This window comes from Pempheris klunzingeri, chromosome 3 (assembly GCF_042242105.1).
Source record: "Pempheris klunzingeri isolate RE-2024b chromosome 3, fPemKlu1.hap1, whole genome shotgun sequence".
Lineage (NCBI taxonomy): Eukaryota > Metazoa > Chordata > Actinopteri > Acropomatiformes > Pempheridae > Pempheris > Pempheris klunzingeri.
The window spans coordinates 29,868,332-29,891,993 of NC_092014.1; the positions used below are offsets into that span (position 1 = coordinate 29,868,332).

The 23,662-nt window shown below is 39.8% G+C and overlaps 1 protein-coding gene across 2 annotated transcripts in view; it reads left to right on the forward strand.

The window, feature by feature from the left end:
- The window catches only part of LOC139199332 (glutamate receptor 2-like), a 90,789-nt gene that overhangs the window by 14,542 nt on the left and 52,585 nt on the right, over positions 1–23,662 (forward strand). The window contains exons 2-5 of one of the 2 annotated variants that reach the window (XM_070828384.1): positions 6,845–6,985; positions 18,882–19,121; positions 22,430–22,551; positions 23,335–23,409. In XM_070828384.1, coding sequence (XP_070684485.1) covers positions 6,845–6,985; positions 18,882–19,121; positions 22,430–22,551; positions 23,335–23,409 — 578 coding nt within the window. Of the gene's footprint in view, positions 1–6,844; positions 6,986–18,881; positions 19,122–22,429; positions 22,552–23,334; positions 23,410–23,662 lie in introns of those variants that run through there. The other variant, XM_070828385.1, reaches the window with a different exon arrangement.

A 23,662-nucleotide genomic window follows, 5' to 3' on the forward strand; every position in this document is an offset into this window, starting at 1 on the left:
GGGTGGGAGATCTATGACACAATGACAAGGATGATGAGGTGACAGAGATAAGGCATGGTGTGTTCTGAAAACTGGGTCCAGGTCATGAAAGTGCCCCAGTGCTCCAAGAGGAAATCTTAGTGGTTATCCAGTCAATGTGTGGATTATGGATTTTTCACCAGAGATGGCAAAGCACCTGAATGATGTGAGGACTAGTCTAGGATGGAAACTGATTTCCTCATGATGGTTTCCAGATAGCCAGAGGCGAAAAGGGACTGTCTTGTGATCAACCCGTGCTAGCAGTAAACCATTGAGGATCTTAGCCTCTGGGCGAGAGTCAAGGGCCACAGTCTCTATACACATCTGCTTGGCCACATTGTGGTCAGTGAAGCTCTCAACAGCTCCACAATCAATTAGTGCAGAGAGGGGAGTCAATGCTACTAGATGCTACCCTCATATGGCGCAAGGTTTTAATGCAGAACTTTTACTTGTACTGGAGAGGGGAGTTTGTACTTTTGCGTAACTAATGGACCTTAATACTTCTTCCACCTCTGGTTTGCACAACTATAATCTGATTGCATCTGTGTGTTATATGGTGGGTAACCTGTGTGTGTGACCAAAACCTGTGTGTATGTGTGATGGAGTCCAGCGGATATATTGTCAATGTGAGTCTCTCCGGTATGTGAAAGAAGTATAAACATGTGGGTGCAGCTACAGAAAAATTCATGCTATAAGCAGAAGATATATTATTTAGATCAGCTCCGCTTGCAGTATAATAGTTACTGAAATAATAGTTGTGTCTGTTAGAAGGAAATAGTCATGTTCATGTTAATATGGCAACTTCTTATAATTTTAATCTTCGCAGCATTCATCTGGAATGTGTAAAGCTAACGTTAGTTAGCAACCACAAGTCAGGCTAAAGTCAATTAAAATGGCATAAAAATGGCTTGTAGTTGTAAATGGTCTGTATTTGTATAGCACCTTTCTAGTTATTTCAACTACTCAAAGTGCTTTTACATGACATCATCATTCATCCATTCACACATCATTCATACAGGAGGAATCTAATTTGGAGGAGACTATTCTTTCATACTCATTCACACACTGAAGCTGCTTCAGTGTCTTGCCCAAGGACACTTCAACATGCTGACCCATAAGAGCTGGGGATCGAACCCCCGACCTTCTGATTGAGGGACAACCCACTCTACCACCGTACCACTCCACCATTGCGGAGGTAGAAGCCACAGTATTAAATGCGATCATGGTTTGATCAGATTTCTTTCAGTCATAGACATCCCTAGTGTGACTGACATGTTGTGGCTTGTGGAAAGTGGGACTTAACGTTTTTGAAAGAATAGCAGAAGGCAAATTAATTTACAGTGCTGCTCGAAAGTATGCGAACCTCTTGACCAGTTTAGAGGTTGTTTTATCATGATTTGTTTATTTTATTGTTACCAGTTTTTTATATATGAAATGTCAGTTTTGTTTGTTTGTACATGTACGTTTAGAGGGAATTGTCAATCAATCAATCAATCTTTATTTATATAGCGCCAATTCACAACAGCGTTATCTCAAGACGCTTTACATAAAGAGCAGGTCTAGACCAAACTCTTTAATTAGAGAGAGACCCAACGATTCAGGAATTCAAAATTAAGGATTCAGGAATTCCCACGTGAGCAGCATCAGATATTATATTGAGCAACAGTGGCAGGAAAAACTCCCCCTTAACGGGAAGAAACCTCAAACAGACCCAGGCTCAATGTGGGCGGCTTCTGTCAGGGTCCGTGTTGGGTGGAGGTTGGACAGAGAGACAGAGAGAGAGACAACACAAACAGCAACCAACATACTAACAGCAGCTATAGCACTAACAACAGGAGTGTGACTAATAAATTAGCAATATGGTAATATTGAAAAACATGACGAGTGGCATCAGTGATTCATGAAGCCAGAGAACCACAGCAGCAGGACCAGGACCAGGATCCACAGGAACCTCAGAGATGAGAAAAGCACGGAAAGGCTCCGGGGAAGATAGCAAGTTAGTAACAGACATTAAGCGGACATGAGACATAATGATGGAGAGGAAGAGGATAGAGGATCCCAGTCCATCATAGGAGTCCCCTGGCAGTCTAAGCCTATATCAGCATAACTAGGGGCTGCTCCAAGGCCTGAGCCTGCCCTAAACTATATGCCTTATCAAAAAGGACGGTTTTTAGTCTACTCTTAAATGTAGAGAGGGTGTCTGCCCCCCGAAACCAAACTGGAAGGAGGTTCCACAGGAGAGGAGCCTGATAGCTGAAAGCTCTGTCACCTGCACTACGTTTGGAGACTTTGGGAACCACCAGTAGGCCTGCATTCTGGGAGCACAGTGCTCTAGTGGGGTAGTATGGTACTATGAGTTCTTTAAGATATGATGGAGCCTGACCATTAAGAGCTTTGTAGGTAAGGAGAAGGATTTTAAACTCTATTCTAGATTTTATTGGAAGCCAATGAAGAGAAGCCAGTACAGAAGAAATATGGTCTCTTCTTTTAGTTCTCGTTAGAACACGAGCAGCAGCGTTCTGAACCAGCTGGAGAGTCTTTAACGACTTATTGGGGCAGCCTGCTAATAACGAGTTGCAATGGTCCAACCTAGAAGTGACAAATGCATGGACTAATTTTTCTGCATTATCTATAGACAAGATGGGCCTGATTTTAACAATATTAAGTAGACGGAAAAAGGCAGAGAAATCTGTTTAATGTGGGAGTTAAAGGACAGATCTTGATCAAATAAGACTCCCAGACAGCACAGTGGAGCTGGAGGCCAGAGTAATGCCATCCAGGGTAGTTATATTGTTAGAAAATGTGTCTGGGGCCGAGCAAAATAACTTCAGTTTTATCTGAGTTTAGCAGCAGAAAGTTGCTGCTCATCCAGGACTTTGTCCTTAAGGCAGACTTGAAGTTTAGCCAACTGATTGGATTCATCTGGCTTTATTGATAAATATAATTGTGTATCATCTGCATAACAGTGGAAATTAATGGAGTGCTTTCTGAAAATATTACCCAGAGGAAGCATATATAAGGTAAATGGTATCAGTCCAAGCACTGAACCTTGTGGAACTCTATGTCTAACTTTAGTGTGGACAGAGAACGTATTGTGAACATGTACAAACTGAAATCGATCTGATAAATAGGACTTAAACCAGCTTAATGCAGTTCCTTTTATGCCAATGAACTGTTCCAGTCTCTGTAATAAGATGTGATGGTCAATGGTATCAAAAGCAGCACTCAAGTCTAACAAGACCAGTACAGACAGAAGTCCTCTGTCTGATGCCATAAGGAAGTCATTTGTAACCTTCAGCAGTGCTGTCTCTGTGCTATGGTTCACTCTAAAACCTGACTGAAAATCCTCAAATAGACTATTAGAATTTAGAAAATTACACAGCTGATTAGCTACACCTTTCTCCAGCATCTTGGAGAGAAAGGGAAGGTCAGATAAAGGGCTATAGTTGGCTAACAATCAATTTTTATTTATATAGCGCCAATTCACAACAGCGTTATTGATAATACTGTTAAGCAGAACGGACTGGCAGAACCCACAATGCAGACACAGAACACGATTAGTTTGAAGACAATCAGGTTTAACAGAAACACAAATGGAGCATGAACGGGGAAGGGACCAGGGGAAGCAGGCTGGTGTAGCGGGGAACAGGGCCGGAGTGGAGACCAGGGGGAACAGGCTGGTGTTGCGGGAACCAGGGCCGCAGTGGAGATCAGGGGAAGCAGACAGGCGTAGTGTGGGGGAGAGGGCCGGAGTGAAGACCTGGGGAAGCAGGCTGGAGGTGCAGGTAGCAGGGCTGGAATGGAGACCAGGGTAGACAGGGTGGAGAGGCAGGGAGCAGGACCGGGACAGAGACCAGGGTAGCTGACGGGAGAGGGAGACAAAACCGGAGCAGAGACGAGGAGCAAGAATATCTACCGTAGCAAGGAACTGCTGGATCGAGAGCCTGAAGTGCACCATCGGAAACGGACAATCTGGCAGTGAGGGAATGAACAGAGCTGGGTTAAATAGGCAGGGAAGGCGTGGGCGGCTTGATTGCCAATCGGGAACAGGTGTGGGATGTTTGCAGGTGTGTGGGTGGAATGACCGTGAGTAACCTCCTGGACTCCGCTCCGGTTACAGATAGAGGGAGACAAACACACATGAGGGAAAAGGACAGGGAAAACAGGGGAAAACAACAGGATCCTAACAAATACACCTGAATCAAGAGTTGGCTTTTTCAGGAGAGGTTTAATTACTGCTACTTTGAAGGACTGTGGTACGTAGCCTGTTAGTAAAGAATTCAATTCAATTCAATTCAATTCAATTCAATTCAATTCAGTTCAATTCAGTTCAATTCAATTCAATTCAATTCAATTCAGTTCAATTCAATTCAATTCAATTCAATTCAATTTGTATAGCCCAATAACACAACAGAGTTGTCTCACAGTGCTTTACAAAGTTCCCTGAAATAAACAAGAAGTGTAACTGAAATAAACAAGAAGTGTAGACTGATTGATCATATCCAGTAAGGACATGCTGATTAGGGGCATGACTTCCTTAAAGTCATGCCCCTAATCTAAAGCCCAATAGGAATGGGGTCTAGGAGACATGTTGACAGTTTGGATGAGGAGATTATTGAAACCGATTCAGGAAGATCAATTGGAGAAAAACAGTCCAAATGCACATCAGGTCTAGCAGCTGTTTCCATGATTCCTAAGTTTGAAGTTGAATCAGACCCTGTTGAGGGCAGGAGGTGTCTCTAATAGTTAGAATTTTATCATTAAAGAAGCTCATGAAGTCGTTGCTACTGAGCTCTAAAGGAACACAAGGATCAATGGAGTTCTGGCTTTTTGTCAGCCTTTCTTCTATCAGTGAGGAGTAATAGGCAGCTCTGGCATTACAGAGGGCCTTTCTATAGGTTTTCAGACTGTCTTTCCAGATTAAGCGGCCAATTGGTGGCACGCCATATCCTTTCAAGTTTCCGCGAACATTGCTTAAGCTCGCGAGTCTGGGAATTATACCAGGGAGCTTGTCTTTTCTTTAATTATCTTCTTTTTTAGAGGGGCGACAGAGTGTAGTGTCATTAGCAGTGAGCCTGCAGCACTATCAACCAGATAATCAATTTGGGAGGGGCTAAGATTAGCATAGTGGTCATCCATAGCACAAGGACACACTGTAAGTGAAAGTAAGTGAACCTCCTGCTGCATTTTTAAAGTCAAGTAGGTACCACCTTTAGGTGACTCACATTGGGGTGCTTAGTTAATCGATTAAACAGACCAATCAAATAATACATCCTTAGGAAAGGGGGTGGGCAACAATGACACTGAGAGAGAAAACCAGCCAAACCATTATTTGCCAAGGTCTACCCACACAGATAAAACGATGCTAAGAGGAAAGTAGATATCTAAGGGAAGAAGGTGGTGACAGCCCATCAGTCTGGGGAAAGCTAGAAGACCATCTCCAAAAGATTCTAGCTCTATCCATCCACTGTAAGATAAATAATTTACAAATGGAGGGCATTCAACATGACTGCTGCCTAGAAGTAGATGGCCATCAAAACTATCATCAAGAAGCACCAGGAAAATAATAAATCAGGTAGAGGCCAACCTTCAAATAAACTCCAGAGTGTCACAGACCCCTCTGGCACCATCTGGGGTAAATGTACATGTCTACACTCCATACTGAAATTGAATAGACATGACATTCATGGGAGTGTTGCTAGAAGGAAGCCCCTGTTCTCAAAAAAGGAACAAAGCCGCCTGTTTCAACGTTGCCAGAGACCACTTGGAAAAACCAGAGGCCTTCTCGAAGTCCATTCTCTGGACAGATGAGTCCAAAATAGAATTATATGGTCAGAATCAAAACTGCCATGTTTAGAGAAAGCCAAAGCAAAAACATGGTGGTGGAAATGTTAAGTGCTGGGGCTGCTTTTCTGCCTCCTGACTTGGACAACTCCATATTATCCAGGGAAACATGAATTCTCAACAAATTCTTGCTTAGAATCTCCTGCCAACAGTCAGAGAGTTGAAGCTGAGCCGAAAATGCGTTATGCAACAAGACAACAACCCAAAGCATTCCAGCAAAACTACCAAGAGATGGCTTAAAAGAAAGAGGATTGATACTCTGGATTGTCCTAGTCAAAGTCTAGACCTCAGTCCAATAGAAATGTTGGGGCTAGAGTTGTATCACGCAGTGCATGTCAGATGTCCCTCCATCCTCTCTCAACTGGCTGAGTTCTGCAAGGAGGAGGGGACAGAAATCCCCAAAGGCAGATGTGAGAGACTGGTCAGTGGTAACAGAAGACATTTTGCTGAAGTAATGTCTGTGATAAGTAAACACTAATGACAATAAACACCAGAATCCCTTCAGAAATCATGCAGGTTTTGTGATTTTTTTGAGTTAGGGGAAACTTTTTATACTTTGTGAAACAGTGTCTACAATAAATTATTTTTTTTATGCCTTCAAATGTATTTGATATTAAAATGCCATTTATTTCTGTGAAAAATGTATAGCTCACCTTCTGACTGCATATGTCACCCCAGCATATGATAGTTCTTGGTGGTTTAAATTAAACTGCAAATGGTCGTAAGTGCTCCCAGTGCTGGCAATTATGAAAGTAATTATGTTGAATGGGCTGTTATCGATTCTAGGGATGAGTAGCATAAGAAAATGGAAGACAACTGTGATATCACTTGATTAAGGTGTATAGTATAACAGTATTTACAGTTGATGTACTAAAAATATTTAGATTTTCTGTGTAATCACGTTCATATAATATATATTGTAAAATTCTGCTGTTGTCTTGTGTGTCTCACCATGGTCCCTCTGTCTGTGTGTCTGTCTCAGGTGGTTTATTCCCCAGGGGTGCGGATCAGGAGTACAGTGCATTCAGAGTTGGCATGGTTCAGTTTGGCATGGCAGATTTCAGACTGACTCCACACATTGATAACCTGGAAGTGGCCAACAGCTTTGCGGTCACTAATTGCTGTAAGTATTGTTTCTCTTTTGTTATTAAGATTTTTTTAATCTGATTTTGATTTGTTATTCACAGTTTGATACAAATGTGAATTGTGACAAATTCAAAATAAAAATGTAACATTATGCAAGCACATGAAACCTAAAGGGCCACAATTAGTCACAATTCCCACGGTGTTTAAAGTAATTATGGTCAGCCCCTCTGTGTTTAGAAACACTGTTACGTGTTATTTAAACGACAACTACTGTCTGGTGTTACAAACATGCCGGTTGCTGTCATTTGAACGCCTGGTCGTTGAAGGTTGATGGTTCGATCCCCGGCTCCTCTAAGTCAGTCGAAGTGTACTTGGCCAAGACACTGAGCCCCAACTTGGTCCTGAAGCATTGCTTCAGTGTTGAATGTGTGTGAAAAACTAGCCTCCTCCAACTTAGATTCCTCCTGCATGAATGATGTGTGAATGAGTGAATGAAGATGTAATGTAAAAGCGCTGTCCGATCATTGAATTTTAAGAATTTTATTTTGAATTTTTTGTTGTCAATAAACTTTAAACAAAAAAGAAAAGACTCAGTGTGTCTAAATAGACAGTGAGACAGTGGCTCAAAACTTTGAATTTAACGTTTAAACAACTTTTGTACTTACTGGTTACTGTTTGGAAAATATTGGGTTGAAAAGTTAGGTTGAAAACATTCAATATTCATAGCTATGAAGACCACACACCTACATATATTACAGATAGACTACAGATAAAACATTTGATTTAATCTAATTTCTCTATGTTGTGAATGCTGTTAACCTGCACTGAAGACCAATTTGTAAAATTATTGAATATGCATAAATCTAACTGCAGTGTAATTGAGATTTATACTCATGGTCTCAACATACATCTAGTAATGCACATCATCAGTGATAGTACCTGGGGTCTTGGGGTTTTTTGAGTCTTTAAATTGTAGACCCCTTCACCCAGGCGACCCGATGGGGAGTGATCAGTTCCCCGCCTGTGCCCAAGAAGCATTAGACCACAGCTTGTCCCTTGTGATCCACAGCCATCTTGAAGCCTTTTTTGGAGCCTCTGAGGATCTGCTAATGACTTGTCTTTTGCGTGCTCCAGTGATGCCCCGAAGACTGTAGGTTTTGCACAATGCAAAGCCCCTCCCTCCTACAGGCACCGAGCACGCCATCCCCTTCTGTGGCATTTCTTCACTCAGTATATTTCAGCTTCTTCCTCTTGCTGGCCTCCTCCATCCACTCCTTCCTAGGTACTGTGAGCTCCAGCAAGACCACCTGCTTGGATGTTTCAATACACCACGATGTCTGGTCTGCAGGTCTCCATGATGCTTTCCAGGAATCTGAGCTGCTTTCCCAGGTCCAGGGAGGTCCTCCTGGGCTCTTGGTTGGGGTTTTGGTCAGGTCAATAGATTCCCTGTATTGGTGTACCTCCCTTGCACGGATTACCATGAACTCCTTGCTAAGGCTGCTGATGGGGAGGCTCAGCTTGTTCCTGTTAACATATAGGGATGATGCTGCTCAAGCTCCTTGGCAACCCCAACCACTTTTAGAGGTGACAGCTGATTCTTCTCTCAAGCCGCTCCAGAGTGGACAGTGAGAATTCATACACCAGCAGAGGCCATAACACTCTTGGTAGTATACCTTGCTGGTATACGCAGCCTTTAAATTTTCCTGTTAGACCTGGCTGTCAACCACCCTTCCAGTTCTTTGTTTCCTGTCTTGATGGAAGCAACATCTTTTAGCATGGAGTCAAAGATTTTTCTAAGGTTCTTTACAGGTTTTTTAGTGACCAATGGGATTCATGTACCTCTGTGTGAGAGGTGGAACCGGTCTCTTCAGAACCAAATGACCTGGATTTTGCTGGCTTGAAACACATCCTAGCCCAAGTTATCTCTCCAAGCACTGAAAGATCCATCTGCTTCCTGGAACTGATGAGGTTATTACAGTCATGTCATTGATGAGAGCTCAAATGGGGGGTTGCTCGGCCCCAGACTTGGTTATTGGGCCTCGGCACTCCATCTTGGCTGACATGATTAGCATGTTCATAACCAGGTAGAAGAGGATAACTGAGATGGTGCATCCTGTGACAATTCCCTCTCCAGCTGATGCCACTCAGATGTGATAGTCCCAGATGTAAATCCCAGATTGAAACTGTTATAATAAACCATTATGAAGTACTTACTTTTGTTCGGGAAATGATGGTCCCAGATGTGAATCTCAGATTGAAATTGTTATAATAATCCATTATGAGATTCTTAATCTTGCTCTGGACATGGAGCTGTCTCCACCAGTTTGTGTGGAGAGGAGCTACAGTTGCAAGAAAAAGTATGTGAACCCTTTGGGATTACTTGGATTTCTGCATAAATTGGTCATAAAATATGTTCTGATCTTCATCTAAGTCACATCACTAGACAAACACAGTCTGCTTAAACTAATACTGCACAGAAAATTATAAGTGTTCATGTTTTTATTGAACACAACATGTAAATATTCACAGTGCAGGGTGGAAAAAGTATATGAACCCCTAGGCTAATGGCTTCTCCAAGAGCTAATTGGAGCCAGGAGTCAGCCAACCTGGAGTCCAATCAATGTGATGAGATTGGATGTGTTGGTTAAAGCTGCCCTGCCCTATAAAAAACACACACCAGTTTTGAGTTTGCTGTTCTCAAGAGGCATTGCCTGACGTGAACCGTGCCTCACACAAAAGAGCTCTCAGAAGATCTACGATTAAGAACTGTTGACTTGCATGAAGCTAGAAAGGGTTACAAAAGTATCTCTAAAAGCCTTGATGTCCATGTGTCCACAGTAAGACAGACTGTCTACAAATGGAGAAAGTTCAGCACTGTTGCTACTCTCCCTAGGTGTGGTCGTCCTGTAAAGATGACTGTGAGAGCACAGCGCAGAATGCTCAATGAGGTGAAGAATCCTAGAGTGTCAGCTAAAGACTTACAGAAATCTCTGGCACATGCTAACATTATTGTTGACTAATCTACAATAAGTAAAACATTAAACAAGAATGGATTTCATGGGAGGACACCACGGAGGAAGCCATTGCTGTCCAAAAAAAACATTGCTGCACGTTTGAAGTTTGCAAAAGAGCACCTGGATGTTCCACAGCACTACTGGCAAAATATTCTGTGGACAGATGAAACCAAAATTGAGTTGTTTGGAAGGAACACACAATGCTATGTGTGGAGAAAAAAATGCACAGCACACCAACATCAAAACCTCATCCCAACTGTGAAATATGGTGGAGGGGGCATCATGGTTTGGGGCTGCTTTGCTGCCTCAGGGCCTGGACGGATTGCTGTCATCGAAGGAAAAATGAATTCCCAAGTTTATCAAGACATTTTGCAGGAAAACTTAAGACCATCTGTCCGCCAACTGAAGCTCAACAGAGGATGGGTGATGCAACAGGACAACGACCCAAAGCATAGAAGTAAATCAACAACAGAATGGCTTCAACAGAAGAAAATACGCCTTCTGGAGTGGCCCAGTCAGAGTCCTGACCTCAACCCGATTGAGATGCTGTGGCATGACCTCAAGAGAGCGATTCATACCAGACATCCCAAGAATATTGCTGAACTGAAACAGTTTTGTACAGAGGAATGGTCCAAAATTCCTCCTGACCGTTGTGCAGGTCTAATCTGCAACTACAGGAAACGTTTGGTTGAGGTTATTGTTGCCAAAGGAGGGTCAACCAGTTATTAAATCCAAAGGTTCACATACTTTTTCCACCCTGCACTGTGAATGTTTACATGTTGTGTTCAATAAAAACATGAAAACTTGTAATTTTTGGTGCGGTATTAATTTAAGCAGACTGTGTTTGTTTAGTGATGTGACTTAGATGAAGATCAGAACATATTTTATGACCAATTTATGCAGAAATCCAAGTAATCCCAAAGGGTTAACATACTTTTTCTTGCAACTGTATATGCCTTGGCGAGGTCCAACCACAGCACAACCACGTCTCCTTTCCCCTATTGTGCCTCTCTGATTAGTTGTGTTACCACTCTGCTGTGTTCAAGGCACCCTGGGAAAACTGGGTTCCCTCCCTTCTCACAAAGGAGTTGATGCACGTGTTCTTCAGGAGACAGTCACCGTTACTGAAAAACATCTTCCCTTCGAGTTTTTTCTTGTTTGTTTGTTTAAAGGTTATTGCCAATAAAATTCTTAAAAGTCCAAACTTGTGATAGACTGTTTGTTTCTTTTAATCATATAAATTGATTGAATATTTTCAGTAACATAAATGTGGAAAAGATTGAAAATGTTATCATTATCACATTGTCAAAGTCAGACCTCAAGTGGGTTTTGAGCCTAAAATCAACATGTGAGGTAGTTGTCTTACCCATTACACTATAGAGCCAGGCTGCCGAAAGGACCAGGCGTTTAAATGACGCCAGGCGACAGCTGGCTTGTATGGAACTTCAGATGGTAGTTGTCATTTGAATAACACTTGACAGCGTTTTTAAAAGGCATTCATAATTCATCACTTGAAACACTGTGGGAATAGTGACTAACTAGTGACTATTAGTGACTAATAGTGACTAAATCCTTTAGGTTTCATGTGCTTGCATAATGTTACACCTTTATAGAATGGCTATTCTATCCTTATTATTTGTTACAATTCACTTCCACCTCCGGTCTGCCCATTTGCAAAAAGCAAATTAGGACTGTCGTTTTTGGTTTGGAGACATAAAACCAAAAACCATGTGACTTCCGTTTTTCGTTTTTGGACCTTTCGTTCCTCAATCAAAAAGGAATATCGATAAAAGGAATTGGCAAGAACAAAAACTCGACTGTACATTTCATTATGTACGTTTCTTGCTCCTTTGTTCCCTGTCCCTTGTGTGAGGCCTATTGCAATGAAATGCATATTGAATGCATACATACATTATATACAGCGTGCAGGATTTGCATTTGGCAGTGATGTCAGTGATATGTACATGCTAAAAAACAATGTATTTTAAAGTGTAAATATATCATTTACAATTTATAGGTAAGTTGACATTGACATTGACGATGTATAAACAAACCAAAATAGTAACAGCAACTATAGCATTGATCATAGGAATATGACTAATAATTAGCAATATGGTAACATTGAAAAATATAACAATAGTTAATATATGAATAATGATAACATGACTAATATTAGAAAAAAGTAGCCGCAGCAGTGATTCATGAAGCCAGAGAACCACAGCAGGAGAACCAGGATTCACAGGAACCTGAGAAATGAGAAAAGCACAGAAAGGCTCAGGAGAAGATACCAAGATTGTAAGAGACATAAAGCAACTTGTGTCTGATTGTTTTTTGTGAAGCTCTCTGTAGCCCCTACCAAAGGGGAGAAGTTGGAACAGGTTGTATCCAGGGTGTAAATGGATCTACAGTGATGTTTCCTGACAGTTTCCAGAATGGCAGGCAAGTTGGCATCTGTGATCTTTTCTGCAGTCCTGACTGTCTGTTGTAGTCTGAAGTCAGAAGTTTAAGAGAAGAGATTTCTGAGGTGCAATTGTTGCTTTAAAGGAGGAAGAGCAGAGGGGAAGGCACACATCCTTGGTGGACACCACTTCTCATAGTCTGTTTGCTGATTATTGGCTGTTATGGCTTATGAATAATTTCTTGATATTGCTACTATGCCACAATATGATTTATGTCTCAATATAGACATTTTTTTCATTCTCTCTGTTCCTTTGTGGCTTGAGTAAATTCTCCTACTTCTTTAAGTTTAATAAATTATGTAAACCCCCCCATGGATTAGCTGGAAAATGCATCGTCACAAAGCTGAAAACAGATATTTCTGAGCCTATAAAAAGTTGACTTTTTAGAAATACATGTATAATATGATGCATTGCTATAGATTAAACAATCAAACAGTATATAAAACAGTACAAATAGGCATAACCTAAACATCTACAGCAACAAAATGCAACATAGACATCAATGCTGCGGTAATATTAATCCAAAAACACTAATAGAGACCATTTTACTGCACATTGACTATTGTAATTACATGTTGCTATCATCCTTACATGTTTTTTTAAATCTTAGTCAGGTTTAGAATGCAGAACTTTTACTTGTAGTCAAGTATTTTGAAAATGGGGTATTAGTACTTTTGGTTAACCTGTGTCTCCCAAAAACAACGAGCAGGGAGTCTGCATGTTTGTGCTCCATGTTTATTGTCTCTTCAGCCAGGTGTTGTAATGCATTACTAACACGGGTCTGAAGTGTGATGTAAACTATGAAATGCATTTGGATTCCAACTCCTGTTATTGCTCCTCATAGTTCTATAACACAGCAGAAGCCCAGCAGATGTAGAGTACCATCTAGACTATAGTACTTGGTTTTGCTCACCAAGCGAAGTATGGTGAGGCACAGGTCAGCAGCTTTATAAGTCTGTGTTTTCTCTGTAGAGAAAACAGCAGTTAATTCATTTTGTTGGTCAGAGATTAGACGTTGGACAAATGTATTGACGGGAGCACAGCTCAAAATCGCTGCTGACACAGTTTAACCTTGGTTCGGGCATCTCCTGCAAATCATATAGAGCTGCAGTTCCAACAACTAAAGGCTCTGTAAGCTCTGTAGCATCTTAGATGGAATGTCGAAAATCAAATGACACTGGACATTAGAATCGAGTACTAACTAAACCGATACACAAGTGTTGGCTATTGTTACTGAATGATATTGTTTAACTGCACATTTATATTGATGTTGTCTCCCAAAATCTGTGCATTTACATTTCTTGCTGTGAATTCTAAAGGCTTGTGTTCATCGTCACGATCATTTATCAGGTTGTCAGCTTGACTTTATTTTCTGTGCAGAGAACATAATTATATGCTTTGATGCACTATATAATACACATTAATCCAATATCATACCCAGAGAGGTGAAATTGGACTTTTTCTTTCTAGAGTAAAGAACAAGGTCATGGAAGTAGGACACCTAAATATAGCAGTAGACACACAGACACAAAGGACTTGTCTGTGTCCATCCTTTCAGAGAAAAAGCACACATCACACCATTAAAGCAAATGTTGGCTCCCTTTGATAGCATACATGATAATATCCACCCATTGTCTATACCTGTTATCCTCAAGGGTCGCGAGGGGGGGCTGGAGCCAATCCCAGCTGACACTGGGCAAGAGGCGGGGTACACCCTGGACTGGCCACTAATCAATTGCAGGGCCAACACATAGAGATAGACAACTATTCATGCGCACACTCACACCCACACCCACGGGCAATTTAGAATCACCAATTAACCTGCATGTCTTTGGACTGTGGGAGGACCCTGAAGAGAACAAGGGGAGAACATGCAAACTCCACATAGAAAGATTCAAGGTTCAAACCACAAACCTGCCGGCCAGCTGATTTGAACCTGGAAAAATATTAAAGCAGCAGAATGGCCCTGTTTTTCTTGCATTGGAATTGGTTGGTTTGATAAGTGTCTGTAAAACCTATAAACATTTGGTCATGAAGAAAGGCTGAAAAGTCAGGCAGCAAATTTTTTCATCATGTTATTTGTTGTTTCTAACAAACAGTGATTGATGACACGATGACAAGATCCTTTTTTATTTAATGTTATTTTAACCAAATATACCTAGCCGTGCTGTCAAAATTAACTTAAATGAACCATAATTTTGTAATTGATTTAAGATATTTAAAAAATTTACAGCTGTGTTTTGTTTACCTCCTGTGCTGTCACTGTGATTTTCCCACTATTTGCTGCACTTTATCCAAACCCCATACTTCATTATTCAATGCCTAACAGTGTATTTCTGCCATAAGTAATGTGTTTCAGCAATAAAGCCAAACAAATAGCAGATTATGTCCTCTACATCTGCCGCTGCACAGCCATTGCCAAGACCCACACCACAGCACATCCACAGATGCAACAATTTTAGTAAAGTTGGAAATATATTCACGTTAAGAACTAGCACACTAAGCATCATTAAAACACATACAGTGCCCAGGTTTACCAGTGTTGCATTTTTAGTGCACATGAGAAGGGGCACTCTTACATTATTGTACGGCCTTGGGCCCAGTGCATATGCAAACTTCACAAGAGCTAGTTCTAAATTTTTCATTCACACAGATTAAAACAAACTAGTTCATATTCATAGTTCACAATTTTTTAACTCACAATTCACAAATCTCTAAAAATTAAGTAGTTCACCTTCATGCCTTCCATGTTTTTTTTTCAAATCTTTTTAATTTAGGTAACAGGTTCTTTACAAAATGCTGTGACTTTGACGTGGGTAGAGGAACTTTGTGGCTGTTGGCTTGTGGTCTTACCCTTTGTTAAGGATTTCTTTTAATCAGCACTCACTCACAGATATTTCCCAAGACTAGTTGGACGCTCAATGTGTTCAGCAGTAAAGACAAAATCCTTAACTCTCTCTTGAGTTATCATTGCTCATTAGTTGCAAATTGATACATTCACTTCATCGTTCACCAAAAACATGAGCTTGTTTTTGAGCATGCACAACACTGCCTGGGCCATTTTGGCAAGCCCCCACCCCCAAGTTAAAATGATGTTATTAAATAGTAGTATTTGACTTCAAATATACTTGCTTTGTATTGATTCAACATTAATTCCATGATTTTACAGTTTAATGTCCATTATTATAACCCTTAGTCTAAAGGACAAAAATTAATTACAACAAAATTGTATGATGAATTATTTTGGTTCTTTTTTTAATTTTAATTCAATTTTTATATTTTATTTTTGGTTTATATTATTTGATTGAGTTCCTCACTATTTTCTCTTGCTTATTTTCTAATTGAACTTGAATTTGAAATTGAACTGGATTGCATCAGATTTCCAAAGTGTACCTAACTGGCAAGGGGAGTTACGCTGTCTTACCATAAACTTTTTCAAATTACATCAGTTGCTATAAATTACTATGTTATTTCTAAACTAAACTTCTCTATTTTGTGGTCCAGGAATTATGCCTGTTTGAAAAAGAAGTCCATCCATCCACCAATGTGTCTCCTTTCATGTGTGATTAATCGAATGATGGACATCTGATCTGCTGTCTATCATCTACATAGATTTTGACTGTGTAGTTACTGTTGGAAATCTTAGCATGCATGTTGACAACCATGAGGACAGCAGCACCTGCACCTACATCGGAGACATTAACTTTACTATTAATTCATTAGACAATAATTACACTACTCACAAAAAGTTTGGGATATTCAACTTTCAGATGAAATATGTGGAAAATGTAAAAAGTGAATGCTACAGTGATATTATATCATGAAAGTAGGGCATTTAAGTAGAAGCATGCAATGGTAATTTTATTCATCTTAAACAATTTATTGAAAGAAAATCTAACAACAGTGGTAGGTATACCACAACAAAAAATTTTCAGTGTCTCAATAAATTGGGATGTGGCCAAAGGACGTCCACTCCTCTCCTTTCTGTGACTCTTCCAGTCACTCTGTATCACTGTTACAACCTCCTGATGACACTCTGTGACCCTCTAAGCTCAGTGAACACCTCCGTCTGAGGACTTCCTGTTTGAAGCCTCGCAATGGCGAGGTGCTGCTGATCAATTGTTAGGTATCGTCTTGGTCTCATGATGTCAGAATGTGAACAGCATGATGAGGAGGACTGTTTAAATACCAATTCTAACTGAAGCAGGAAATGTATTGGTCGATTCATGGATCAAACCTGTTGTGAATTTTGCTGTTAAGCTTCTTGTTAGAGAACAGCAACTTGTGCAAAAAGTACTGAAACACTGAACAGTTGGACATGCGCATTCAAAAGTTTAGAGAAGGTCACACGTTCACCTGGAAAGTTTAGAATGCATTTTAGGTTCATCCTGAAATTTCACCTGAAAGCCGAATATCCCTAACTTTTTGTGAGTAGTGTATATTAATGAGTAGGACTTTTGCATGCAGTTTATCTCGACCGCACCACTTGTTTAAAAAGAAGAAAAAGACAATTTAACTGATACAGTCTCATTCAAGTTTGGCATTATAGTTAATAATTAACATTATAACTTTAACCAAAAAAAAAACTTAAAGAAAAAGCTAGTTGAAGGATTTTGGAGTTCCTAGCAGAGTAGAAGATGGAAACATTTGCTCTTGTACAACATTAACATTTATTAAAACATAGCAAAATCACATTAATGGTTCCTAACTGAGGAACAATAGGGAGAGTGTGTGTGTGTGTGTGTGTGTGTGTGTGTGTGTGTGTGTGTGTGTGTGTGTTTGTGCAAAAGAAGCCAAATGTGTGGCTGAGAGGAAGACAAAGACACATGCCATGTGATGGCTGAGACACGTTTGTGTAGATATATATATGAGTGTGTAAAATGGTGCCAGGTTAGGAAAGGATGGTTGGTTTGCATGCAAAAGCTTGTGTCTTTGTTAGGCAGAACTGACTAACACTATCAGCTTAGTGGTGTGGCTACACAATAAGCTAACACATCACAACAATCAAACTCACTGAATAACACTGAAGCAAATCCATATACATCCATACATGTACATCAACAAGGCTGAACTATTCTGCCTAGCTGTGAACATTATGCTATGCTATGCTATGTATTCCCAGTTAAGGTTTGTGTTGGAGGGAGAATGAGAGAGATCTTTTGGTGTGTTGTGTGGGATGAGGTTCTGAAGTCAAGAAGTAGTTCTTGTCTTTGCTGTTTACTGGGTGTTCCTTTCTAGTTAGCCAAACTTGCTTTTGTGCATCTGTCTGCTTAAAAAGCCAGCTGGTATACTTTGAGGCGTACCTGCTGTTAAAACAAGGTAGGACTTCCCTTCGCTGCCATGTGGTCTGCTTTGTGCAGGCCATACTAAGGCAAACAGCTGGCAGCTGAGGACCTCCCTAGCTATAGCCCAGGACAAGATCCCAGGAGAAAGAGAAAACAGCAAAGCTGGACATTCAGAAGGGTCCAGGGGAGAGGAAAGAGAACAATGGACAGAACTCTGTTTTTATTGTTCTGAGGATATCAAGGGTCACATGCCACATGTTGACAAGTGGTAGTTGGAAGCTGGATCCAGGGTTGCATTTTGCACACAAGTGTGCAAAAGGACTCCCAGAAACTAAGTTCACAAAAGGAAACCCTTTTGATCATGAGACAATTATGTAGTACCCACCATTTTTAGACGGTGGAGGCCCAACACTATGGACTGACTCAGCATGTGCCTTATTACTAGAGTTGACGGGCAGTTAGCATGACATAGTTTGATCCCATCAACCTTTGAACCTTGAAAGAAACTGTGCAAGGTCTAAATGCCTCCTGCTTCCTTGATATTCTGACTACAGGCTTTTTCAAAAATTTTAACTGCATGGCCTCAAATCTTCTGCAAGTAGTCAACACTTCCCTACTCTAAAACTGCGGTTTTCTTAAAAACATGTAGACACATCAGTAATTAACAAAGTAAAGTAATTGAAGAAAAAAACATTGTGCTGATACTAATTCATGTAATACTCTCTTCTCCAGTTCTCTACTTCTCCAGCATGTGAGTGTGAGCATCTTTATAGTACTGACCTTTGGTTATTACTATTTATGCTTGACTTTTTAGCTGTAACTGTAAGTGACTACTCCCTGATGTGGGGATGGAGACCTGCAGGCCTCATTGTAGAACTACCTGTATTCATTTACAGATTTGCATCCCAATTCATTCACACTTAATCTACAAATGTTGTGAGACACAGCTGAACTGTACATCAAAAGGTACTCTACCCTACTCATCACCATCAGCTGTATAATCTGCATAATTATCATCTGCATAAAATATTTAACAGAAGATTAGTATTATCATAGGTGTTCAGCACAAGGGCATTTATTATGTGTGCCATCCTGTGTATAAGTTGAATCGTCTATTTGCCTGTCTCTGTTCAGTGATTTATTAAAATGTTTCTCTCTCTCTCTCTTTCGCCTAGTTTGTTCCCAGTTCTCTCGAGGTGTCTACGCGATTTTTGGCTTTTACGACAAGAAGTCAGTAAACACCATCACATCCTTCTGTGAGACACTTCATGTGTCCTTCATCACGCCGTCTTTCCCAGCAGAAGGAATGAATCAGTTTGTTCTTCAGATGAGGCCGGATATCAAGGGGCCACTAGTTTCATTAGTGGAGTACTACAAATGGGAAAAGTTTGCCTATTTATACGACAGTGATAGAGGTAATGAGAATCTTAATTTTTTTTACATAGGGCATGTGATTTAGTATTCCTGCCATTGCAGTATCCCTTGATTTTGTTTTTTAAATAACCAACATATGTACTGAGTGGAAATGAAGAATTTTTCAGGGTCTGTTAGACAATGCATTGACAACAATTTATTTTAATATACACTGTTGCCCATAAAGTTGGAATAATTGTTCAATACCCCCAATTTTGTTAAAGCCTGAATACACAGTTTGCAAAGGTTAATTGTGGTTTAAGTTTCACTGTGATATGTTTGGAAGAGTTTGATCAATAAAGTTGAGAAGATATACACTTTATTTATCAAGATTAAATCACATTGTCACAATCATTTCATGAGAAGAGGTAAAAAACATTTTATTCCAACTTTATGGGCAACAGTGTATATACACTAATACAAATGTCTCTGTGATGTATCATATTATCAGATGAGCTTCATGATATATACTGATATATTAGCCTGACCATGCTTTAGTACCCATCAGTTTAATATCTCTGGGTGTTTAGGCTATTGTGGGCAATGTTTGACTGTTTAATTTTTTTTCATTGGCTTTCACTTATTGTATTGGATTGTTACATGGCTTGTGCATCAAGTGATGAAGTACTTTGATATGGTGGGTATTGACAAGGACCGGACAGACAAGACTGAGGAACCCACACGCTCGACTCAATTAAAGTCACAAAGAAAACTTTAATCAAAATGCAAAAACAGGAACCAAGACAAAAACCCTAAAACTAACAAAAGGCGACTCCGTGAAAAAACAGGAGCGATCAAACAAAACAAAATCGAAACACTAAGAACAGAAATACTCAGGCAAAAGGCACTCAAAACTAGAAACACGATGCAAAGTAACAACTGAAAAAACAAAGCTAGACTAATCTTAAAGTGAACAACAAAAGGAGCAAGGCAGAGCTTGAAACAAAGTATACAACTGAAACAGACCAAACCTCAAGAATGGTACTCCAACAATGGGATATCAAAGACAAGGTAGCGCAGAATGGCAAGACAATGGACATGACGAACTGGCACAGGACAGAGGGAGACGCAGACAATAAATACACAGGGTAATGGGGAACAGGTGGAAACAATCAGGGAGGAGCCAGACAATCAGACGAAAGGAAGTAACTAACTGAAACGAGGAAACACATGATACTACAAAATAAAACAGGAAATGACAAGACAACATGAGACGAGACAAAAACGGAACTAGACAAAATACAGGACCATGACAGGTATTTTTTCAATGAACAAATATCAAAGCTATTTGTCTGCTTTGAACCATTTTTAATAGATTCGATCTAGATTGGTCATTAAAGTTTACCATTTTTCAATATATTTTGATATTGTGATGTAAAATTGCATTGTGATGGAGCACCTTGGTAGCTGAGTAGCTACTGCGAATACTGTCCACTGGACTGCATGGTCAACTGCAACCGTTGCTGATTCGATTGCTGCCATTGACCTTTGTTGTTTGTTGTACCCTTGTCTCTCCCATCTGTCCTGTCTGTCTCTCACTTTCCTATCAAATAAAGGCAAAAAAGGACAAAAAAACTTTAATTACACTGTAATGGATTAGTTATAGTCTTTTGTGTATTCTCTGTTTTTACAGTGTGGATACATACTTGTCATTTGCTTACTAGATAGTTTAGTCTGCTTTTAGTGTGTAAAAACTAAAGACAGTTTGGTTTAAGGTAATACTACTTTATAGGATTTCATTTAATTTTTAAAGCTAGAGTCTCCCCTTCCTCCAACTGTACAACAATGAAGTAAAAATATCCCAGATATAGCCGCTGCTATTTTTTGCTAGTGACGTCATTTGGAGCCAGAATTGGCTGTCAATCATGGCATTTCACTTCTTTATCGTAGTGTCAGCTAACTAATTGAATACAATTTGATCAGAAAAACGAACACTTGATCCACATCCATGTATTAAGAACTACCAAAATGACAGAAACCATCTTTCAGAAAAATGTATTTGATGTTTACTCTAATTTTTTTTGTTTGACCCATGTTGAATCCAATAACATATTTGGGGTAGGCTATATGACCAGCCAGCCACTAGGGTGCAAATCAGTATGTTTTGGCTTCAATTTTGGGGAGCTATCATGTCATCCATCTTTATGCACAGTCTATGATTTAACCCCTGTTATATTGTTCTGCTATCCCTTAAACCTTTTACCACCAGTAAAAAGACAAGTATTCAATTTTAACTATTATTAGGGGGTGCTCAGATCATTTTTGGGACACTGTTCACTGGAAGTAGTGCAGGAAGATATAGATTACCGGTCACAGGGTCTATTTGAAGCTTTATATTTATCATATAGCATTATTTTAGTTTAGTATTATTTAAGTTTATAGCATTATTTTAATTTAATTAGATTTTTTAAAATTTTAATGTTAATGTAACTTTTCTTAATCATATTGTCCATTAAGTATTAAAGAGATAAGGAAGTATTATGAATTGACAACAGTTTATTTATTGACAGGTAACATATGCAACATATTCCACTTTGTCTCTTAGAGACACAGCTTAAAACCACAGCAACCTACGTTGGTTATTGGTTCCTATTGAATAACATCAATAAAACTTTATAAAATGAAAATTAGAACAAAAGCTAAAGGTGCACAGCAAACTAGTTAGACAGATGCATTATATACTGAAATAACAAATCATTTTAACAGACTGAACAAACACAGTACCTTGATCAATTTTAGTCCAACTTTTAAGACTATTACAACAGCAACATGAAAAGGGTTTGGTCAAAACTTTGTTTCAAGTGTTTTCTAAGTGACAGCTCTCACAACAATCATTCAACTTAACTTTTCTTCTCCTTAAACTTGAAATAATAAATAATTTGGTGTTAAACTTGTGAAGGAACTGGGAATTAGGCCCACAAGGGGTAATCTGAAGAAAGTTGAAGTTAGCAGCCAGTATCTGGTCTGCAGCCATTGCATACATGTGAAGAGGTGAACAGATGCATGGTGAGATGATGATTTTTAGCCTTGGAGACTAACTTCCGGCAACGATGGAGGATTTTACCAGATAAACCCAGATGTTAAGATGCTGTGTGAAATTGACAGTTGTGTTAGGCTCTGTGCTGAAAACAGAAATAAGCTCACCATGCATCTTCTCCACACAGATGCAACAGCTGTCTCCTTGCACATAGCCTGAGCACACTTATTAATCATGTTTTGTGTGTGTGTGTGTGTGTGTGTGTGTGTGTGTGTGTGTGTGTGTGTGTGTGTGTGCGTGTGTGTGTGTGTGTTTATGTATTTGTCTGTGCAGGTCTTTCTACTCTGCAGGTAATACTGGACACTGCAGCAGAGAAAAAATGGGTTGTCACAGCGATAAATGTAGGAAACCTGAAAGATGAGAGGAAGGACGAAGCCTACCGCTCCCTGTTTCAGGTTCTGATATTCTATTCTCTGCACCTTGTTAGTGCTCACACCAGGCTTACACCAAGATACACTACACTCGAAAAGGTGATGCATCTGTCATCCACTACCACAAATTCCAAGGTTCAGTCATGACAATGACATCTCAAGCTTAGTAGTGCAGTGTCTGCAGAGGATAGTACGCACCTCCCACTTATTATGCCCACCCTTTCTTGTCTGGTGAAAAGAATTGGGTTGAAACATTGCAATCTGGAACATCTCTTCCCAGTTCAACAATTCAAATTTAATAACAGGAAAAAAATCTTTTTGCTTGATATTATGCTAAATATTACCATACCCATTTATTGTTGCAAAGTTCAGTTCATATTTGTGTATTCAGTGCTCTGATTTTTGCATGTTTATGCCACAACCAGGCAGAGGTACAAAATGTCAGGCAAAGAAACAGGTCAGAAATCCCGATGATCAAACAAACAGACAGGTGGGATACGAAGCAGACTAAGCATTTACAATGACTATGATTTTAGGGAGGTCTATATTTGTGCATTTAAGTGCGGTAAGTATGCAGCATGCAGCTGGATGACACACTCTTTACTGTACTTCTCCTCCCACAGCCAATATACCAAACTGGTATAGGTAGGGAAGGAACATCACTGTTTCTGAGGAAAATACCACTAGGTGCACTTTGTTTGCAGAGCTATGTGTCATGCTGCAGGTCTGCACAACATTCAGGACTTAAATACTGAAAGCTGAATACTGTTAAATATTTTAACTTCTTACAAATCTCTGTTTTTTAAGGACCTGGAAATCCGTAAGGAGCGGCGCATTATCTTGGACTGTGAACAAGACAAAGTCAAAGACATCATGGAACAGGTTGACTACAATCTTGTCACTATTACCATTACTTACTAACTAAGTAATAATGTCCACCAATCACAAAGAAAGATTCTTCTACCATTTCAATGTGCTAACAATCAATCTGTAGATCTGTCAGATAACGTAACAAATGCCCAAACAAATGTACAATACCAAAGGTCATCTGGCACAGTGAAGTTTCCCCAGCTGTCTTCTAACATCTTCAGCTGATAGAGGTGAGAGAGTGGCCTTCCCTTGAAGATGAGAGGCT